Source organism: Cryptomeria japonica, chromosome 1, assembly GCF_030272615.1.
Source record: "Cryptomeria japonica chromosome 1, Sugi_1.0, whole genome shotgun sequence".
NCBI classification, from domain to species: Eukaryota; Viridiplantae; Streptophyta; class Pinopsida; order Cupressales; family Cupressaceae; genus Cryptomeria; species Cryptomeria japonica.
Genome location: NC_081405.1, coordinates 218,082,804 through 218,106,734, shown reverse-complemented (window position 1 = coordinate 218,106,734; position 23,931 = coordinate 218,082,804). Strand labels below are relative to the sequence as shown.

Genomic DNA, 23,931 nt, shown 5'->3' with positions numbered 1-23,931 from the left:
AAAAGAGCTCATTAGTATATACAAACAAATTGATTTATCTAGTAATAATTAATCCAAGTCAAAATTATTATTTTGAAGCTCTTGAGTATTTAAAAGTACTTTTTTGAGGTTAAACTTTCACACCATTTCATGAATGTTTTACTTAATTTTTATTTTTCATTAAATTTCAAACAAGGTCATTTATGATTCTAATTAAAAATTAATGATTCAAATAAAATTAAACAAAGGTCACTCTTAGTTAGACTTATGAAATTGCCATTCCAACAACCTAGCTATCATGATGGACACTTTAACTTTTTTACAACATACAATAAATCCGCCACTTGTGGAATTACTTAATTAGTGCTCTATACCTAATATGAAACCAAAACTCTTGAGGTACAACTCTACTTATAAAATATATTTTTCATGATGATTATCTATTCAAAATTATCTTTCAAATATTAAAACATATTTTATTATAGGTAAAATTATATATAAATTAAACATATATCATAATAATTTTATAAAATTGTTGATATTCTATCGGAAATTACTTCTATATAATTCTCTTAAAATAATTATATTTGAAAAGAAAAAAATTCACAAAATTATTACCTATCTCAAATCTTTATCAATGAAGTTCAGCACCTAGATATTTCATTGCATGGGAAGCTTAGCTTCTCATTCAAACCATTTTTTTAAAAAGCACCGAGTAATCATCCTCAAGTTTTCTAAGGTTTGAGTCTTCGGTTTTCACGCGGGGTTTCAGTAATTAATGTCCTAATCACTTCAAAGGCTGTTTTATATCATAATAAAAATAAAACCTTCCACCTGAAAGTCAAAACGAAGGCATCCGCGAAATATATTTAGTCTTCTGGAACACAGACAACAGGAATCAAGGTTATCTTACACATACAAACACCAGCAGAGCAGAAGGAAGAAGGAGAAGAAAGAAAAAACAGATCTGTTAACAATTTAAACAATTTTAAACAATGTCGTGGCTGAGAAATGCAATGAATAGGGCAGCGGAAGTGGGAGTGGGAGGGAGGAACAATCTGACACGCACCGTAAAGACTTATGCAGGCACCGTAGTTCAACAAGCCGGCCAGGCCGTGGCCGAAGGCGCCAAAATTATTCAAGATCGAATGGTAAGCCTGTTTAACTGTTATTAGTGTACAGCGTCTGCGCATTGCTGGATAGCGTTAGTGTTTAATCATTTTTAATTTTTTTTAATTTCAACATTGTAGTAACGATCTCTTGTTTTTGAAGTTTGTTTTTTTGGAATTCATTGTTATCAGTATCCAGTTCATTGGTAAACAGGGTATTACTCTACAGGGTTAGAGTTTAAATGAATTATTGCCTTTTAAAAAAATTATTTATTAATAAATTCTCCTTGCTTTGTGTCATGTTGCTTATATGTCATGAATAAGGGCTCTTTGGTTGAATTCATCCAGGATTTACATCTGCCTGCAGGGGTAGGCGACACATTTTTGGATATGGTAGTTTGCTCAATTTAACATTCAATATTCAAAATTAGATGTGTTAGTTTACCCGATTCAACATCAACTTTGAACACGTGAGCATGGCCTTGACTGTTGTAGTTTACATAATGCAGTATTGACAGTTGTGTATGTTTAAGCATGCAAATAAATGTCATGAGGTTTTGAACATGGGTCTGCATTATATGAGGTCGAATGACTTTTATATATATATATATATATATATAGAGAGAGAGAGAGAGAGAGAGAGAGAGAGAGAGAGCTCACCCCCATAATTGAATGTGGTAGTTTACATAGTGCAGCATATACAAGTGTACATATGAGTATCTAAACATGTCGCATGAGGTTTTGAACAGACCTGCATTTAGAGAGAGAGAGAGACCACCCCATAATTGAATGCATTAGTTTACATAATGCAGCATTTACAAGTGTACATATGAACATCTAAACATGTCTCATGAGCTTTTGAACATGGGTTTGCCTTATGAGAGTGAGAGAGAGATTACCTCATTGCTAAGTATGAGAAGCTTTGAAATCAGACTTGTCGGGGAAGGCATGCCAGGAATGATAGGTATGATGGGCATGACAGAATGAGAAACCCCAAAATCTTGAAATTTTGCAAAGTGGAATTTTGGGATTGAAAATTGGCAGTTGAGGAAAGGATGCAAGGATGACCAAACCCAAGAGCTTGAAATTCAAGGAAAATGGGCTTAGTGGGGAAAATTGGACTTGTCGGGAAGGCATGCTAAGGATGATAGGTAGGACCAGTGTTCCACGGGGACGTGTCTCCCCCCAGGCCCACGTCCCCCGTCCCCGAAACTTAAGCCCTTTGTCCCCCTGCCCCCAAAGCCTGTCCCCGTGTCCCCCTGTCCCCAATGCCCGTGGAACATTGGGTAGGACAGACATGATGGTATGAGCAACCCCAAAAACCTGAAATTTTTCACAGTCACGGTTCACCTGAAGAAAATCCAAAAGACAAGCCATTGACTACAAAAACACCCTATAACAAAATTTACTAAGGATATACGATAAACACACTTTGAATGAATACCCTTAAAGAATTATTCAACATAGGGGATCCGACTGAAGACTTGTAAGGTTGGTTATTAACAAAGGGTGGATATGCTCAAATGCACAACTTATGGAGCACAACAAAGCAAAATTTACACACACAAAACTGAGGTGCCAATGGTACCCGAGGCAGTTTCAGGGGATTACTGTGGTGTCAATGAATGTAAATGGAATGAAGTCATTGCAGATAGAATAAGGAGTATTTGAAGTGAGAGTAATATAAATTGGTTGGAAATGATAGGTTAAGCAATATAAAGAGGACAATGCTGCTGTAGAAATGGATTTTGGCACCCATGAAAATGTGGATTGAAAGTAACTAACTGTTTAAATTGCAGTAACCATCATTATACCTAGCTTTCAAATGGGCCAAGTATGATATAGAAACAGAGAAAATATGAAACTCAAACTGTAAAGTGATGAGATGAATGATTTGTAGGATACAACTATACAAGATTTCCAAGCCATAGTTATTGACTAGAGTGTTTAATTCTTTTGTAATAGCAATGACTCTCTTGCATTAGTCCAACTATTGAAGTTTTTGTTATTCAGCAATTGTTAAGCATTAGGAATAGTGTAAACGACTTTTGCCCATGTCTGTAGATACACCTTTACTTTTCTTATCTGGTGTTTTACTGATGCTTATTTATATATATTTCTCCAGTAGCAGGTTAGGCAGGCCGTTCTTTGTTAGTCTGGGTATAATGTGATTTATAACACTGCATAGAGGAAGAAATGAAGAACGATATTATTTTATTGCATACACATAGAGATTGTGGAAGGGATTTATTTATATTTTATACAGACAAAAGTTTGATAGGGGGTAGGTAAGTAACTACCTTTATCCTTACTATCGACTGATCACCTAACAAATAACTAATTATGTCTTCCAATCAGACATTGCAATTTTTAACATTATGCTGCTTTGTGAATTTGCAACAATCATATACAAAACTTTCTTCTCTGGTCTTCACCTTACTTGTGGATATGTGCCAAAAAGTATTAAATCTGTATTTAAGTAGTATGCAGTCATCCATGGACATGTGACAGATATTTCTTGTGCCTTTGCAGTCTGTAAGAAACATGAACAACTTCAAACATGCAGTGAGAAGATTGGAAGAGGTTGCTCTCTCTGCTAGAGGAATGGAGAGGTTCCAAGCATTAGGAAGGTGGCTGGTTGCACTCAAGGAAATTGAGAAGGATTCCAAATCTGGGCTTCCAATAGGAGACAGAAATAACGAACAGGCTCAGATACCTGAAGATGAGAGGGCGTCACCAAGAAAAGCTTCTTTGGTTAGTGTATTTGATAGCCAATAGTTTTGGTTGGTTACTTTTATTTTCTTGGTTCTTCTTGTTCTTAAATTCTAATCCTTGGAAATTAATCATTGGAGGTGAAGATCAGCTTGCTGCCTAGCTAAAATATTGTCTTATAATTATTTGTGTTTAAGGTATAACAAGAACTTCAAAACTGTAATCTATAAACATTTTACTATTTCCACCTTTCCTGAAGAGGACATCCATTAGAGTTAGTATGTCAATCATAATTTTCAATAAAAAATTAAAAATCAGTCACAATATATAGGGAAGTGGGTTAGTGAAATATTTCAAAAGGGAGATAGAAATAAATTAAAAAGGTAGAGTTGGTAGCTGGTATGTGGACATTGAAAATATTGAATATCATCGTAAGATTTTCAGCCTATAAAAATAGGTTTCTCTTATGGGAAGAATTCTTTCAGAACTAGAATCAAATCATTTCTAGTACCAACTGGAACTGTCATATAATAGTAAAACTAAGTCAACCTAAGAAACTATAAACTAAAAAGCCAAGGTAATTTTCATTTTTTTAAAATTTTATCATGCATGTTAAATTTCCTGGCATTTTCTTATACAGTTCGATACTTTCTTTGCCCTTGGCTAGTTAAATTATGATTATAATTAATATAATGTGATATACATAATAATAGTACTTCAACTAGAAATGGGCCTGTTATAATGGTTAGGCATTGACAATTCATATAATATTATACACAATATGATAGTACTTCAATTAGAAATGGGCCTCTTATACCAATTTGCGTCTCTTATTATAATGACTACCATCTTTTTGGTAATTGAATACTCCCAAGTAATTGCATTTTATTATTTTAATAACCTTTAACATTGCTCAGACAATTGACAGTTTACAATGCACTCTTTCCCCGCATCTTTGTGTCATATTGATTTATCAACACCTAGAAGGTTCTGGGGCACTTTGTGCCTTTAAACAATTTATTCTTGTCTAAATTCCTATTCTTTGTTTAACTTGGATTCTCTTGATTGTTCTTTTCAAATCTTGTGATGCGGATCTTTTGCCTTTGAACTAATACTTGCAATACTCTTTTTGCAATCCTTGTGAACTGTTTGTACTTCTGTTTTATAGCATCTTGAAATATTTTCTCCTTTGGTAGGTAAGATGCAGTAATTCTGAATGCTCTAAAGCCCTCTTTTATGTGGGAATTATTGCTATTTTTGGCTCGTAAAAGTTCTCAGTAAATGCCTATGCAGAATCCTCTTCCCTGTCGTGTTTATGGATTAGCAATTGAAATTCAATTAGATTATTAACACTAAATAAAGAACAGATTCAAAGAATTTGTAGAAGATGGAATGTAGTCTTTATGCCAAGGACATCTTGTGAAGGATCTTTTTGGACCAATTCAAAATAGGTTTAACAAACAATGCATTGTTGGTTTTTAAATAACTAGAGACATTGCTAACTTGTCTGGTGATTATTGGACCATTTCCTCTTCATTTATAACATGCTATGCATCATTGAGTTTCTTGTCCTGAAGGGCAGCTCCTATGTGGACACAAAAACAATCTTAGTTTGTATTCTGCTCTATGGCTCTTCCTTGGCAAGTTTTGCAACCCAAACTTCCAACTTCTTGTGCCATATACTAATTTTTTTGGAGGAAAACCTGGTGACACAGTTTTTGTTGTTAGCTGTCTTTTTCTGTTTTACAGTTTTCAAAAATGTCTGTGCAGTCTTTATGTGAGTATAAGGCATTGAAAATTGTTTTTATTTCTTTTTTTCAATGGGTTATTTAAGGAGGTTTGAGAAGGTGTCTTCTCACATCTTGTACCTATCTTTATACATATGCTATTGCAAACGAGCTCCCAGGAAACTCTCTCCTGGAAATAGTGTGTTTCATCTAATGGCAGGAAGTCCAGAAAAAAATGATTACCATTGATAAATCAGTTCTTTGTGCTGTTAGTTTTCTATTCTTCACTGTGTTACAAAATTGTATATTTTGAAATAGATGAAATTTGTATTTTTTTTTTCATTTTGTTATACATGACATCAAATTTTGAAGCTAAATTTTAGTTTCCATCGAGGGATCTTTGCTGCCATATTTTTGTTACCTGCTCAAATTGATTCAAATCTGTTTCTTTCTTGTTTTTCTTGTACTCTTGTTTACTGATATTACTGATTTAGTCTATACTGTGTAAGACTATGGTATATGTATAACCATTATGCATGTGATGCCCATTTGTGTCTGCGGTAAGACTAATTTATACCAGCTTGGATGTTCCATATTTTTAAGTTTAATGATGCTGTCCTGTGAGGTCAACCATAAATTAGCTCTTGTAGCTACAGATCTATACAAGTTTTCGATATGAAATGAAAGATCCAATTTTTCTGATTTTGGTAATTCTGATTTTTGTTTCCAGATTGTCTTTGACCAGCGAATGAAGGAATTTGTATTTGTTTGTTTTTTGTGTTTTCTGATTTTTGATATGTTTTGTTTGATTTTCAATGCTTGATGAATTGAATGCAAACAAACATATGACTGGAAATGACTGAAAATAATAATTAAGAACCAACAGCTGAAGCTTATATATTTTATTTATGATCAAGGGTCGGTTACGTACGCTTTTATCAGCATAGAACATAATTTTGAAGTCAGATCTGGAAATCTCAGACTGTAAACAGTCTGATCTGCACCTCCAATGGCCCCAAAACCCTAACACCAATAAGAGAGCGGCTGCTATGAGCTGGAAGGTGGTACATCAAGGGTAAATGTAGGAGAATGTGATAAAAAATACTGTCCACAACCTACAATCTGCTCCTAGAAGATCTGTCCGAAGAAAGCCTACCCAAGAATCGATGCAAACTGAGATTCTAGCTGATCTATGATTCTCTATGTCACCAAGAGAGCTGGAATAAGGCTGGAAATGTGTCAAATAGTGCCCAGATCTGCTGTCCACTTCCAGACATACTCTGAACCACTGCTAATCACTGATAATAGGCCACCCAGCGACCTGAATTCAACTTTCCCTGCATTCTATGATGAGAAAATGATGGAGAAAGATTGGGGTTTCGTCCAATCTCCAATTTCCAAGGGAGTTTTCGTTCCCAAGGCTTGATCTCTACTGCAATTCGTACTCCAGAGCTCCGATTTGCAATTTGCTGTTGAAAAAAATGAATCATGAATGAGCAAATAGTTGCCCCCCATGTTACTTTACTCTCTCAAAACCCTAATTTGATTTTAGGGTTGCCTTTCCATTATTATCATTCTTTAATAAAGTCTTTATTTGATTTTTAATCAAATTATTTCCTCCTCTAGGCTGACCGTACCTTTTCTCCTAGGCTTCAATTTATTATTTTAAACAACTTAAGTCATGTCCCCTAGCCATCATGGCCCAAGGTGGCCCCCTTTATCATAATATTAAGATACTTTATTAAATCATTATAAAGTGATATTATAATCACTTAACTTTATTTCTTTTCCCTTTATTATAATATTAAGATACTTTATTAAATCATTATAAAGTGATATTATAATCATAGTTTTAAAACTCGTGGACTCGCCACGGACTCGCGAGTCCATGGGAGCCACGAGTCGACTCGCGAGGCGAGTCCTGGTGAGTCCATTTGAAAGACTCACGAGTCTTTTGCATGGACTCGCGCAACCCAGAAAAAAAGTCATGCAAGCTTTAAAATTCATTTTTTTTTTTTAAATTGCCTTCATTTGGCATAACTGAGGGAGTGAAAAATAACACCCGACGCCTTTATAAAATAATAAAAGTATTTTTGGCCTCGCGGGGCGCTACCCCTTGACCCCGCAAGGGGTGATGCCCCTTGACCCCAACTTGGGGGCGTTGCCCCCAAACCCCCGTCAAAAAATATAGGGGGAAATTGCGCCGATGGAAGTAGGAAAAATTTAACCTCTGAGTTTGATTAGGCTCCATATAAAAGCATAATTAGCATTGAAGAAATCTTGGTATTATACATTTTAGAGTTGAAAGTTTGAAACTATGAGTATGTGACATGTGTAATGTTTCAATTATGGCTCTTATGTTCTCTAAATGCATTAATTTCTTTATGTTTTTTTGTAAAACTACGGTTTTTTATTTGCCGAGTCTTTCACGAGTCCGAGTCCGAGTCCGAGTCCAAATTTTTGGTTTGCCGAGTCTATGGCGAGTCCGAGTTTTTCAACTATGATTATAATCACTTTTTTTCTTTTATTAAATATTAAAGTCAAATTGTAATATTTAATTTATTCAAATTCCATCACCTGGCCTCCCCCAAACTGAAAACTGATGATGCACGTGCCATCTTGGTGATGTCCAAATATAGCAGGTGAATTGGCAGTGTCCTAGGAAATAGGAATTCCCCTAAAAGTTAGGAGACTGTCTCCAATCAACTGAAAATGCATGTAAGGGCTCTTGCTCCGCTCCCCAGTCCTCCAAGTAGTCAACCAGTCAATTGGTAGCCCCCCCATAAAAATGGCAGCCCTCCTAAAACATAGGAGATGGTCTCAAATCATCCGGAATGGTCCCTAGACACCCCAAAACCAACTCTCAGTCATTCCCTAAAAAATAGGAATCCCTCCTAAAAAATAGGAACTGCCTTTGAACATCCAAAATGGCTTATAAAGCCCCCGTGCAACTCCACAAGCCTCAGAATGGGTTCCCTCTTCACTCCACTAGCCTATGGAAACTTGATGATAGGCCAATCCTTGTTCAATTCCCTGTCACCTAGAAAGGGGACATTACATGACATTACTGATTAGTGCACTGACCTATATTGCGTGGGAATGTGACCCCAACCCCCAGCTCTTGTTCCCCCATGACCTTACTATGTTATTTTCCTATTTAAATATCATTTCTAAGATTTTAGGTCGACTTACAGCTGTCCATGCTCATTTACTCTCATGACCATCTAAGTGATACCACACCCAAACTTGAACCTTTCACATCAGCCATCAAAAGCTGATTAGTTTAAAGTAGTGTTCCACGATCGTTGGAGACGTGGGGACGGGTTTCGAGGGCGGGGGGACAAAGGGCCTAAGTTTGGGGTTGGCGGGGTGGTGGTGCTGATATAGTTATACATATACTTATAGTACTTGAAAAACTAGTCGTGAAAAGATATATAACAGTATAAGAATTACATTTCAAATGAAACTATAGGAAATTAGTAAAATACTAAAATACTAAATAGCAAAATTTGAAATACTAAATCTAAATACAAAGATTTCTTGAATGCTAATTGCTAAATAAAATTTGACTAATGAAATTGTCGAATTGGAGATTTCTATTATGTCGAAAATATGAATATCTGATATGAGATATCACAAAGTCTATAAAGATGATTACATGATACATCATTACAATGAGTAGCAAATATCAATAGCATTACAAAAGACAAAATGCCAAAATGTCAAAACTCACAATGTAGTGAAGGGATACCTCTAATCACCTGCAAGTGTAAACTCCTCATCACTGGAACTCTTGGACTCCCCATGGTCAATATCCCTCAAGCTCACACCAACCAGCCCTGCATCTAAAGTGGGAGGATCACCCTCATCTACTGTGATGGCTCCTTTGGCTCTACATCCCATTGTGTTGCTGGACTCTCCTTGTACACAAGTGTCTTGCGGTCCATGAGATGCAAAGCACTATGTACAACCACAAGCTTCTCTGCTCTCTTAGAGGTAACTCTGTTCCTCTTAAGAGAGTGGATGAAGCTATATGTAGACCAATTCCTCTTAGCAGCTGAAGAATTAGAAATATGGGATAGCGTACGGATAGCTAGAGTGGTGGTTAAAGATTTTGGGCCATGATAATTCCACCACAAAAGTGGGTCCTTCTATGCCATAGTTTCTATATCCATCTTTGTCGCATCTAAATAGTCTTAAGAGTGGCAAATTTTCCCCACTTAGTACGAATTATGTCGACATCTCTAGAATCATACATCTTTTCTTTGCACCTAAAGAACCCCGCCTTCACCTCATCATCCTGAATCGATGTCACTCTACCCAGTGTAGCCTTGTACCACTTAGGGTTCAAGGCATAGGCAACCATATGCAAAGGAGTGTTCAGCTTGTCCCATCTGCGCTGAATGATTGGCCGGATGTGCTCATTGTAGAATGCTAGAGTGGGGTCCTTCACTCGCACAACAACCCTCATTTGATCAAGCATAGAGTCAATGCACTCATACACCTCTCCAAGGTTAGGTGCATCCCCATCCCCATATCTGATGACCTTTAATACTGGACAAATGATGGAGACAATGTATTTCGCATTAGTCCAAAACACATCACTTTTCATTATTTCCTTCACCCTTCTCCCCTGCTCTATCTTGGCTTCGGCCCACCTATTCCACTCTGTAGTCATAACCATGAGTTGCAATGCCTCTTGCAACTCAATCATTTTGTCCAAGAGAATGAAATAGGATGCATATCTGGTCTCAACTGGTGTCAAGAACTCCTTCGCGAAGGTCTTGAAGAGTGCATGTGAAGTGTGGTGGTTGCGGATAAACATTTGCACATCTCTTGCATCGCTGACCACTCCTCTAATCTAGTCAATCTTCCCCATGTCCTTGAGTGCATTTTTCATGGCATGCACACAACATGGGGTCCTCCAAATATGTCTATAGGCTGCCTCAATGAGTTTCCCTGCTGCTCTACACACATGGGCTGCATCTATCACTACTTGGCCCAACCTCCTCAATAGCCTCCCTGAGGACCTGAAACTGAAAATCAGCATCTTTGTGATGCCCTGTACAATCAATTGCTCTAAGGAAGTATGGGTCCTTTGCACATGTGACCATGACGTTGATGAGTGGACGATGGCTAATGCCCGTCCACCCATCCATAACTATGCTACACCTAGATGCCACCCAACATGCCTTCATCTTCTCCATCAAAATATTGATCTTGGAATAGCTCTTATCCAAGATCGTGGTCCTCAATTTCATCTCACCTTGTGGCACATATGGTGGTCCTCCCTTCGCCAACATAGACTTCATCTCCCTATGATAAGGAGACCTTGCAACATGAAATGGGATGCCATTGACAAAGAAAGAACCTGCCAATGGACTCATCTATTTCATCCTTAAGCTGCACATTAAATGAATCAGCTATGGGGTCACTCTGCATCTTGCGTTTCCGTGTTCCCTTAGCCTCTCGTGATTGGGGTATGGCACTAGAAGTGGAAGTGTGTGAAGGTCTAGACATCATTCCTCTTGTTTGCGATGTATGAAGAGAAGTATGTTGCACTTGCTGGCTCTACTGAAGGGGTGCCCTAGCAGACAAAGTAGTAGGGACTGAAACCTCTCTATCATCTGGAATGCCCCAAAGCTTGTTCATCTCAATTCTGTACTCTATATTTTTAGGTTCTGCCAAAAACTTACAATGGTCCACACTTAATCCTTTCCAAAAAAGGAAGTCTGCATTCACTATAGTGATGCTACCAAACCATGCAACCCTACAAATGTTGCACTGCCACTTCCTTGTTCCCCCACCTGTATGTGATGTGCCTTGTACTCTTGAAGCAAACTGTCTTAGAGGAGATTTAGGATCATAAGCACCCCTAGCATACTATGCCAACAACTCTGAAGGGCAACCTGTACTAGCTGCTGCACTCGCCTCGGAACTAGATTGGGCTCCAGGATCAGCCCCATGGTCAGCCCCCTCAGCCTTAGGTTCAAAATCTGAATCATTTTCACTATGAGAATGGATTTCCATCTCATCCTCACTCATGTCATGGGAGCTCATTGTGATAGTGACACTGTATTTCACAAAATAAAAATAAAAATAAATTCAGCCTAGTTTAACAAATTGAAATACAAATTTGAAATTTCAATTTTGAAAACAAGTTACAAAATTTATAATTTATAATTTTATATTTATTATTATTTAAAATTTGATGTTGAATCTTGAGGGGAAAATGATGAATGATTCTTCATTCATCATTTTGCCCTCAAGATTTAACATCAAATCTGATTTTGAAATGAATTAAAAAAACACAAGTTTAAACAAACAAAGAATTGAAAATCAGAAAATAATACAAACAAAAAACAAAAAAAACCCTACCTTGTGCTTGAAAAATCTCTCCAAAATGCTGTAGAATCCTCTTCCTCCTCTTCTTCTTGCTCCTTCTCACTCCTCTCACACTTGCACTGACTCTTTTCACATCTACACATCTTTCATGATGCTGCAACTCCAGCAAAGCTTCGACACACACACACACCAACCAGAGCATTTTGTACAGTGATACAAAGCTAACATTCATTTTCAAGAAAAACGGCTCTTTTCAGAAAGATGTTTTAAAACCAGAAGCGACACATCACTGTAGTCAGAAACCAAGAACCTTCCTTGCCTGGAAAAAAAACAACTCATTCTATTATCAAAATGCTGATTTCAGGAGTTGTTACACACCAAAAAAATATTGAATGCTCAGAGACTAAAAAAAAAAACTCAGCACTGACAAAGAACAGCATCAATATGGCAAAAAGAAAAAAAACCTGGCTGTAGAAAATCGATGCGTCCAGAAAAGAAGATGTGTACACTGAAGCAGAAGATGGTCACAAAAAAACACCAAGCTAAGAGGAATACGTGGAGCGTATACGATAAGGTATTCATAACTTAGACGTAGAGAAACAGTAGCCCATGTTGAGCACTAACCCTCCACTTGTCAATTCAGATCATGCCACTCTTATTCTTTGCCGACATTTAAAGAATGAAGCCTGTTATATATGTGACATATTCCATGATTTAAAAATTTATTCAGTCTGTAGCAATTCTTTGGTCTTCTTCCACGAATTTTAACGTTTTAAAACTTTGCCATCATAATTAAAATCATAGAGACCAACAATGAATACAATTGATGACATGTCAAAAACAAATGACTTGGCATTCATTAACAATTGAAGTAGACAACCAGGCAGCATAAACTGACAGACAACCAGCTTAACAAGTCAAGCTAGGATCTCAAGTAGACAGCCAAGCAGCTCAACCAGACACCCAGGTAGCTCAACTACGCTGGCAGGTAGCTCAACCAGTCAAGCAAGGAGCTCAAGCAGATAACATTTTATTCCAATTCTCTGTTTAGAAACCTTGAAAAATATTTTTTGACATCAATGACAAAATGTTCAACAAAGACCTCTGCTAGAATATGACGAGATGCAAGTCAATGTAAATACACAATAGCAAGTGCTTAAAAAGTATGCAGAAAAGCAATTCTTGCTACCGGTAGAAGTTGGAGGCAACTAAAATTATGGCCAATAAGTGTCCACATGCCCCACATGCCAAAATACTCGTGATTCTGAAACAATAACCCACCTATTTAGTCAAATGCTCATATACCCAGTACATTTGGAAAGGTCTTGCCTGCACTGTCATCTGCAACATATAAGTTAACAGCACTACTGAAAATGAAATCTTTATTCTATATGATCTTTGAAAAGAACAAAGACAGGATATTTGTGGGCATACAAGCGTACCAGCTGACACTCATCAGAATAGTTCAGGCTCAGTTCTGATGAACAAAAATACTCATGATAGATTTCAGTCAATGGGTAGGGAAGGTTTGTAAGTGGTACATGCATGGAATATTCTGATATACTGTACAATACCTGTCTTTAATGTCAAAGAAAACGGAATATGCAGGCATCCTTCTTATGGGCAATTAAAACTCAACTTTGACAGGGCAGCTAAAGGAATCCTTGGACAGGCAGGGATAAGTGAAATGGTCAGGGATCACACAGCCAAATTGATTTTATCCTACCAAAAGTTTATTGGGAAACAAACCAACAATTCAGTATAATGGAATGCACTGGTTAGAGGTGCCGTTTTACAGAAAAAGAAAACATTTGGCCATTACACATAGAAGAAGATTTGATATGATACACATCTCCTATTAAAGTTCAACAAGGAAATGCTTGGAAATCAGTTGATAGTCTTTTCCAAGTTGCACCTTCAATGGATATGTGGTGAAACATTTTATAGTCATTACAATGTTTCATGTGTAGCACGACAAATGGTTGATGTTGAGAAAGTTACACTTATCTATTGAAGACCATTTCAACAGAGGATGCCATAGTGATATAAGCTTGCCTATTGCTTTAAAAAAGATTTTAAATATTTCCATAGAAATTTGTATGCCGCTTATAGTAACCATGTAAAACTTAACATCTAAAAGTCTTTTCTACTTTGTATATTCTACCCAATTTCCATACACCCACCGTTCATTTCTGCTACAAACTCCCACTTCATAATCAATGATCACAATTATTCCTCTTTGAAGCCCTATTCTAGGTAATATTGTTTTTGTTAGTAAATTTGACAATATTAGAATGCAGCTAACTCCCATCCTTAATAATACACCTAGGTACTATAATAATAAAACTATCACCCATCCATATTCTTGCACTCCCCTATCATCAAGGTTTTCCTGAATAGAATACTCCAGTAGTTAGGCTATGCACAAAACCAGCCACTTACATATGGCAGCCCAGGCCAGACAACAAAGATAGAGGCTGCAAAAAACCTCGAACAGGAGCTCTCAATTAACCGGATGAAAAGTACAACGGTTTATTTGTATATATATATTTTTTATTTCTTCTAGAAAAGTGTGGATCTTTTCCTCTGAAAATGATTGCAAGATAAGTCCAATGTTCTTGATGTTAATCATGGAAGGTCTAGATTATATTGAATGAGGACAGCAGTTATATTGATATTAGCAGTACGTAATAGCAATGTAAAAACTTTGTTCTGTGGTCTGGACTCTGGAGGACTGCTTCATTGATTTAAGTATCCAAATCCTCTTCAAAATTCCTAAGAAATCTCCATTTGGAGATGATAACAGATTCCACTTTTTGTCCTAGCAGAAATCTGTCAGATGTAAACCACATTTTTATTATATCACAAATATTGACTTTTATCAAAGATGTGCACAGACAGATTAGTATACAACAGTTTTCCTTACAAAGAATGCTTATAGATCAAGCTTGGTCTCTGTAAATAATTTACATTAATTTGCAACAGTCATCTTTGAATTGTACGCATCTCTGTCAAACAAAAACCTACAATATACTTATATTTTTTCTGGACATAAATGCAGGTTCTTTTCTATGATTCTGATAGTGGAACTCAACCCATGAATTTCCGTGATGTTTTTCTTCACAGCCAGGCACTTGAAAACATTGCAATATCTATGGTAAGACAGTTGAATTCCATTCTTCAGTTTAAGTTGCATGTAAAGGTTATCATATGACATGAGTAATAAAAGTACACTCGAAATTTTGGTTCTATTGTACTACTACTACTAAGCAGTTCTGCCTCGTACATTGCTTTTGTAGGGGTTGAAGTGGTTGTCATGACCTTAATAATGAACTGAATACACATGACTATCCTAACAGCTTGGAGTGATAGTTACTTGGGATGCTTTTCGTTGTCAGGAATGATTACGATCTTTCACTCAATAATTTTGTCAGCATGGTTTCAAGATTCTTTCAGTCTTTACACTAATCTTTCTTGGACAATTTTGTGAATGTGAATTACCCTATTTAGTAGCATGATACATCTTAAGAAAATGGATGTGAAAATGCATCCAATAATTTTGGTTAAATCTTATAAGGGAAATTATTTTAAGTTGAACATAGATCATATAGAATGTTATTATACTTATGAATTATATTGCAATAGCTAATGTATGAGAAGAGTAATCGGCCTTATTCTTGTCAAGATTTCGTTGCCACATGCACATTACGTTCATGGATCACTTTTGGATGAGACTAATTCTACTATCAAACATAATCATTGACGGGATAGCTAGTATGGATCCTTGAACAATGAAATGGCCAAGTTCAAGGTTGATTAATGCTTCGCACAATTTTTTTATGCGCCCATATATATGAGAATTATAATGACCTGAATTGGCATACAGAGCTGTGGCAATTCTATGCTTCATAATAGCTAGTGCCTAACAAGTTACACAATTGGATATCAGTGCAGTAGATAGCATTGAATGAAATATCAGATAATCTTACAGTAGTGTGGTTTGAAGAGCTGATTTGGAAAACTTGAGTTGCTATGAAACATAATGTATTAGTTTTTTTGTTATTCACTACATTGATGTGCATGGAACTGGTTGTCAAGGATAACAAATTATTGTGTTTTTGTGTTCTGATTATATATATTTTGCCAAATTATGTGCATGCATTGGTAATTTCAACTTTACATTCTGTTATTCTCATTTGTAGACTGTGGTTAGATTGGGCCATATGCGGAAACCGACTATATGTTACTAATCAACATTCCTATTAATCCAGATTTAATTGGAAATCCTGTGGATAACACAGTATATAGTAGAAACTTAATGCCTAATGGGCTATAAAAACAATGGACAGAATAAAGGAAATGAACTCAACAAAGATATTGAAGCTACAACACTTTGTTATAGTACATTGATTTTTACCTAAGAAATAAACAAATCAGTGGGGATTGTGCATTGATAGTGAAGCACTTCCAATATTACTTTGAGAACTTGTTCTTCACTTCCCAAGATAGAATATCTCACGAACCAAAGGGGGCCAACTACTTAAGAAGTTTTTTAATATTTTAATCTAATATCTTGGTAATATCAGCAATGTATCAACCCAACAGATTTTTGGGAGGCAACTTTAAACTAAGTATGGCTTATATGAGCGATTAGCCATGGTTTATGCTCTCACTACTGCTCTAGCCATGTTCTAGAGGTTCATCAATGATATATCTTGTGCACATTCGGGGAAATTCATAGTAATCTATTTGGATGACATGTTGGTCTTGAGTAGCAGTTGAGATGATCTTGTCAAATATTATAATATATTTAGTTTCAATATTCTAAAACAACATAAAATTACATACCAAAATGAAAAGATCACTCTACATTCAAACTTACATTAAGTATTTGGGTTTTTTTATTGCAAACCCAATGTGCACAAAGATCTAAAAAAAGTCAAAGTTCTCAAGGATTGGCCTATTCCATGAATATTACAAATCTGAAAAGCTCCTTTATTATGAATTTATAAATGAATTGTTTTGGTCCATGTCTTGTATTGCCAAACCACTTTATTTAACTCTCTAATCCGGAGCATTTCTCATGGAAATGCTACAAAAGCAATTCAGCAGCTCAAGTATACAATTTCCCTTGCATCAGTATCTGCTCTTCCTGATTTGCAACAGCTCTATGAGATAAATGAGACCGATGAGGTTAAGCTATAGGTGTTCTTCTAAAGCAGGGAGGCCACCCAGTTGCATATTAATTAAAAACACTTTCTAAAACCAAATATAAGCTTAACATGTGACAAATAATTCTTTGTGATTCATACACTCAAGCAAGGGAGATACCAGATCATTGGGGAGGAAAAATTTCTTCATGCTAACTGTCAACCTCTTATGTTTATAAATTTATATCTCAAGATTGAAGAACGAAGTCATCTTAAATGGAATTTACATCAAGCAATTTCATCTTGTCACTTTTTATAAAAGGGGACTTCCAGTAGGACTGCTAATATGTTGAGCAGACCTGTTTCTAAGGTTTTGCATATTCTTTATGCTAATTTTTTGGCACATGAAGATTGGAAATCAATTTATTCTTCAGATCTTCAAATTGGGCTATTTCTTGCTTTAAAATATGCAAGAATGATAGCTCAAACTTATTTTCTTTATTATATATTAAGAGATGGTTTGTTGTGCAAACCAAATCGCCTTTTTGTTCTAAGTGGTACATGATACCTCACATTCATTGAAGTGGTCCATTCTTCATCAAATGGTGGTCATTTTTGGACATGATACCTCACTTTGTGTTTTCAACATTGACAGTCTGTAGGCCTTTTATCAGTAAGCATGTGAAAGATTTAATGAGAAGGTGGTCATAATGCAACCAATCTGAGCCATCTAATGGAAAGATTTTTTACATATCAGCTACTTCTTTTTCCCTTAAAGTTTTGGGAGTCCATCTTGATGAAATTTGTTAGTTCCTACCCACTATTTTCAGGAAACATAATAGTGTTATTGTTGTATATCAGTTTTCAAAGATGGCTAATTTTATTCCATGAAACAAAATTGAAATGCTTATAAAGCTGTTGATTTGTTTTCCAACATGTATGACATCATTTTGTCTTCTCTCTCACTATTGTTTTTTATTTTGACTCCATATTTCTTATTCACTTTTAGAAAACTTTGTGGAAGCTTTCAGGTTGTCAGCTGAGATTATCTACACCATTTTATTCACAAACTGATGATCAAATTGAGCAGTCAATTGCTCCCTGTTTCATGCTCTCTGCATCTATCATGAGCAAAACAAGTAGTGAGATGCTTATCTCCAGATATTGCAGCATAGTTACAATAAAGCTATTTATGTATATACCTGACATTCTGCATTTGATCAACCAGTATGAGATTCTCGTAACTCTTTCTGCAACTTCATCTCACAACTAAAAGGAGTAACATTAAAGTATTTTGCTTTATTCAGCATTTGGCAATGGTTAGGTTCATGATAGTTTATTGAAGATTCAAGCCAAATATAAAGAGCTTTACGATTGACATGAGTGTCTACACATTTTAAAGTTTGTAAAAGAAGGCTCTACTAGAACAAGCAGAGACTTAGATATGAGCAGCACCATAAGCTCAAACCTGTTTGGCATGGGTCTTATACCATTTTGCAGTAGATTGGAGAAATATTTTTCAACTGTATTTATTTTCCCAGCATAGTCTGCATGATGCTGTGAATGTAAGTTACCATAAAGTCTGTGAGGTGGCATTTTGATGAAGAGGTTGTTATCTCTTATCCCATGAAAATAATTTTAGATTTTCACACTTTGCTAGATGAAATTGAAGATGTGCTTCTTTATTTTTGCACATGCTCTACTTGTGGAAATTCACTCTTATTTACATAGCTGATTGAAAGGGATCATTGCCAATCTAAGTTAGTGGATGTTCCAATCAACCTTTAAGCACCATTTTCCACATTTAATATATAAATTGGGCACTATTTCTTCAAAGCAGGGATGAAAATGATGAGACCTATTCTTGTGGGATACTAAAATGTGTAATTTATTTATATCTTTTATTTTGTCTTTATGTAAATCCTCTAGAAGCTTTTTTCGCTTTCTTCTTCAAGAAGCTTACATGGATGTGTACCTGTCAACTTTCAGAAGTTTTCTCCTTCTAGAAGCTTTTTTGTATATACTTTTCCTTTTATGAATACATATTACAAACAAGTGTACATCATTTATGGTTGTGGTAAATTTTCTCTCTTTGTTGAGATCATGCATATCAGAAAAGGCATTTAATCCAAATTCCAACATAGATAATTTGTAATTTGTAATTTACTTGAATTAGATCTTCTTGAAAACAACCATTATGCTAGTTATATTCCCCTTGAGTCCCATATATTACATTGAAATTCTGATGGTCTTTAGCCACACTTTTCTTATATTTCAAATGGATTCCATCCTAAAGTGTGCATTGGCAAATAGGCTGAAATTTGTGTCTTGACCAAAATTAAGGGGTATTGTTTTCTAAATTTGTGTTAGACTATATGGTTGATTTTTTTTGGCTGACCGAGGTTTAACCGCAGGTTCACTATTGTCTCTGAATTCAGATTTTGGAAGTGCCAAGCGATGATGAAGTTCCCCTGCTGTTGGAACTATTTGAGTAAGTGCTCTCTAAATCATCCTTGGATTGTTTGAGAAAGTGCTTTCTAATCAGAAAATGTTTCAAATTAATAAAGAGCAATACTAATCATTGTTTGACTTTGAGTTTTGCTATGCTCGGAGAACTAATTTGTTGTTTAGGGATGAATAAATGTGATGTTAATGCTATTAGAAAAGTTAAAATTTATTACATTAAAGAAAGGCCAAGAAAATTCAGGATGGATTTGCAGATCCAAACTCGATCAGGAACACAAGAGCTCTAGAAGGGTATCAAGAAACTGTGGACTCTTAATGATTAAGAGTTTTATAATCAACAATTTAAGAACTTATAGCAGATTGGCGGACTATTATAGAAGCTTCATATGTCCAGGTTTTCTGTTGAACTTAGATCATATTAAATATTATTATACTAATGAATTATATTGCAATAGCTTATGTATGAGAAGACTAATCAGCCTTATTCTTGTCAAGATTAGATTTAGTTGCCACATCTTAACTTAATAAATTTAAAATGTATATTATATTATTTATAAATAAGATGTAATAATATATTATGAATGTTAATAATATACTATGTAATATAGTATCATATATGTAGAATGATTAAATTACTATTTTTTAAAAATTGAAAAGTGGATTTTGTAAACGATGATAGCACATGTATGAAATATATTCAATTTCAATTTATATTGAAACTTATTGATAAAATATATTGAAATCAATTAAAATTACCACTAGCATTTTTAAAAAGATCCAAGTGCCATTTAGATGGACATTTTTTTTTCATTATGCAGTAATTTGATGGGCACCACATACATTTTAATAATGAGGCGTGTGGTATGATTGTGGTTAGAATATCAAAACTGCATAGTTGATTATCACCATAGCCTTACATTTGTCTTTAGTTTTATCATTGATACAATCCTAGGAAAGAGTACTAAAATTTAAAATTATTTACAAGGCTTGCAAGGTGTACAACGCCCCTAACTCAAATATCCCAACACTCTTCCACTTGTATACATCGCAAAAGCATAAATACAAAATAGAGTCACTTGGGGATGTGTCCCCAGGTCTGTTTGACCCATCTTGGAAACGGGGAGGTCTTGGGGACATGGATACGCCTCGGGGACGTCCCTTGGCCGTCCCATAATATTAATGTTTGAGTTTTGATAATTTGTTTAAATTTGACTTTTATGTGAACTCTCAATTTAAGTTACTTTTGTCTTTAGTGTTATCATTGATACAATCCTAGGAAAGAGTACTAAAATTTAAAATTATTTACAATGGTTGCAAGGTGTACAACACCCCTAACTCAAATATCCCAACACTCTTCCACTTGTATACATCGCAAAAGCATAAATACAAAATAGAGTTACTTGGGGATGTGTCCCCAGGTCTGTTTGATCCATCTTGGAAACGGGGAGGTCTTGGGGACATGGATACGCCTCGGGGACGTCCCTTGGCCGTCCCATAATATTAATGTTTAGTTTTGATAATTTGTTTAAATTTGACTTTCATGTGAACTCTCAATTTAAGTTATCTTACACAAATGTTATATATTAAGGTTCTATAATGTATATATGCATGCTTTATCCATGTTTTCATATGAATATTTAAAATTTTCTCATATATTTAAATTTTTCTATATTGTATATAGCTGTCCCCTATCCGTCCCCAAAAATGGCTCGAAAAATTGGGGACAAGGAAACATGTCCCCCCATCTCGGAAACTTGGGGTAATATAGATAAAAAACAAACAATCAAAATAATCTAATAGCTAGGGGCAATTGTTGTAGCAGATTTGCACCATCTATACTTCTCCATGCTCATAGGAGTGATCAACAAATCTGTGAGGTTCTTGGAAGTGTTTATCGTCTCCATCATCAGCCTCTAGTTCTCCACCATGTCATGAACTAAATGGTATTGCGCACCAATGTGCTTTGTTCGTTTGTGAAACTTATGGTTTTTAGCCAAACAATAGGACTTTGACTACCCTAGTAAATTTGCACTATACCTTGCCTCAAGCCAACATTAGAATGCAACCTTTGAAGCCAAAACGCCTCTTTACAAAATTGAGTAGTTGCCATGTACTCAATATCTATGGTTGAAAGAGCAAACACAACTTGCTAATGGATCTCCTACTGTCAATATCACTAGCCCAATTTGCATGAACAAAATCTTGTATATTCAATTGCTTGCGCAACTTAGGTCTTCCTTGGTAGCAAATATAATACTTTGAAGTACCATGGAAATATTTGAAGACCCCTTTCACAAGAGTCTAATGTGCTTTGCTAAGATTGGACATAGATCTACTTAGGACTCCCATTGCTTTAGCAATATCTATTCTTTTATTGACTATTGTATACATTAGGCATTCGATTGCACTAGCATATGAAACATTACGCAAGTCCTCTTTCTCATCGTCTCTCTTAGGATATTGTTCCCATAGGAATAGGAACATATTGTGGCTTATATTCTTGCATCTTAAAACTAAAATACAAAGTTAAAATACTCTTTTGGACTCAATTAGAGTCTTCTATTAGCTCTATTTCTCCTAATCCCTATTACTAGAATGAACTTATAACAAACTATTTTATTTAATAATAGCCACCACTAATTAATCGTTGTCGGACCCTTTTCTTGGTATTTTAGTTCTTTTAATTCTGGTCAGTTTCTATTTAATTGCCATTCTTTTTTCCCTGAGTCGGCCCTATCATTCCTTCTATTTCATTGCCTAAGTTTATTATTTATTGTTGTTTGCGATCTACCTTTATAGATGCTGCGATCTGCTTTTGTTTGGTGGGGCATGATAGTTCGCCCTTCCCAAGATTGCTTATCCTCAAGCAATGATCATGGAGAGAACAATTAAGATGATTCCGAAAATGGCTTTGGACTTCGCAGCTTCTTTGTCTTTCAACTTCTGCTATGCTATTCTAGTATAATCTCAAGTTGCACATTTGATACCAAGGAATATCTTTGTCTTTACTTGACAAGTGAGGCACCCCAATAATTTTTTTTAACTTTCCTCTCATCCTCCTTGAGAAGGAACAAGGTCATCTTGTAATTGCATGGCATCAATTATATTTGCAAAAAACTGATTTGGGTGGCCCTATGTTTGCACAATGTCATGGATATTTCTTTGAGCAAGCTTTCCACATATTAAGATGAGGATTAGAAGCTTGACACAAATCTATGACCTTGAATGTAATGCTTTTTTTTTTTGAATCCTTTTAGTCGACCTTCAAAAATTCTTCTTTCCTTTAGGATGACGCAACCCTTAGAGGTCCATTTGTTAGACCCTGTAGAATTACTTTTTACCATTATGTTGGAAACATGGTTCCATCTTTTGAAAATCTTGATAAAATCTACCTAACAAATGTAGCCATTGAATGCCCAAAACCACATCTGTATTTCTTATATTTACCACATGCAATTCTTCATTTATTTGGTGTCTCCCCAAATAATGCTTAGTTGCAGAATTCTTCGTGTGCAAGGGGTAGTAAATCCATTTGCCATGAAACCTTCAAAGTCCTTGACTTTTAATTACCTTTGTTAATGAAGTTATGTGTAGCACCGCTACCAACAAGAACAATTACTTTTTTAACCTTGTAGAATACTACAAATTCTAAAAGGGTGATACTTGGGTGCCCCTGAAAGCATAGGCAAGTCACCACTTTTGAACTCTTCTTAACCTTTTTTTCTTTTTTTCTCCTTAGGTTCAAATTCTTCCTCAGATTCTTCATCTGTTATTGCTTCTATGTGGCGTACTTGTCCCCATTTGAAGCATCGATCACCGGGCTTCCATTGTTCTCTACAATGAAAACTTAAATTCTTCTTTCAAAGCTCAGTCACAGATTCTTCCTCCTTATTGGATTGAGGAGGTAATGCTTTTGGTTGCAAATTATCCTCATCAAAGGGTTGTTTATGTGATCCCAATGGTATATTTTTGGTATAGGTCTTCACCTTGGTTGTAACTTCTAACCTTAATGCCTTTTTGATTGCATCTTGTAGGGATGTAGGATCAAGAACACCCACCAAGCCACGGAGTGACTCTGTTAATCCTTCAATAAATAGGAATATGAGCTTCCCTTGGTAAAACTTGACACCATGAATGAAATTTTTTCAAATTCTGCCACATAATCTTCTACAGATCCTTGTTGTTTAAATTGTGTTAGTTCTTTGAAGTGTCTTTCGAGGTGTTTTTGGTCAAATCAGTCCATGAGTTTTTGCATAAATTCATCATAGGTTGTTATGTTTTGGAGCCCTTGAGTAATCAAACCATGGTGCCACTAGTCTTGTGCAACCCCTTCAAAGATGGCGAATTTGATGGCTCTTCTTCAGACATGGGATTGAGAGATAGATATGTGTCTAATTTTTGGATCCATGAATGGGCTATGTTTTCCTGACCCAGCAAATTAGG

The 23,931-nt window shown here is 35.7% G+C and overlaps 1 protein-coding gene across 3 annotated transcripts in view; it reads left to right on the top strand.

Moving 5' to 3' along the window:
* The first annotated feature begins 674 nt into the window (after positions 1-674).
* Positions 675-23,931, top strand: part of LOC131042878 (filament-like plant protein 1) — a 161,144-nt gene continuing 137,887 nt past the window's right edge. Inside the window, exons 1-4 of one of the 3 annotated variants that reach the window (XM_057976207.2) lie at positions 675-1,130; positions 3,621-3,842; positions 14,934-15,029; positions 19,461-19,513. In XM_057976207.2, coding sequence (XP_057832190.1) covers positions 975-1,130; positions 3,621-3,842; positions 14,934-15,029; positions 19,461-19,513 — 527 coding nt within the window. In that variant the 5' untranslated portion in view covers positions 675-974. Of the gene's footprint in view, positions 1,131-3,620; positions 3,843-14,933; positions 15,030-15,171; positions 15,684-19,460; positions 19,514-23,931 lie in introns of those variants that run through there. The other 2 variants (XM_057976208.2, XM_057976209.2) reach the window with 2 other exon arrangements.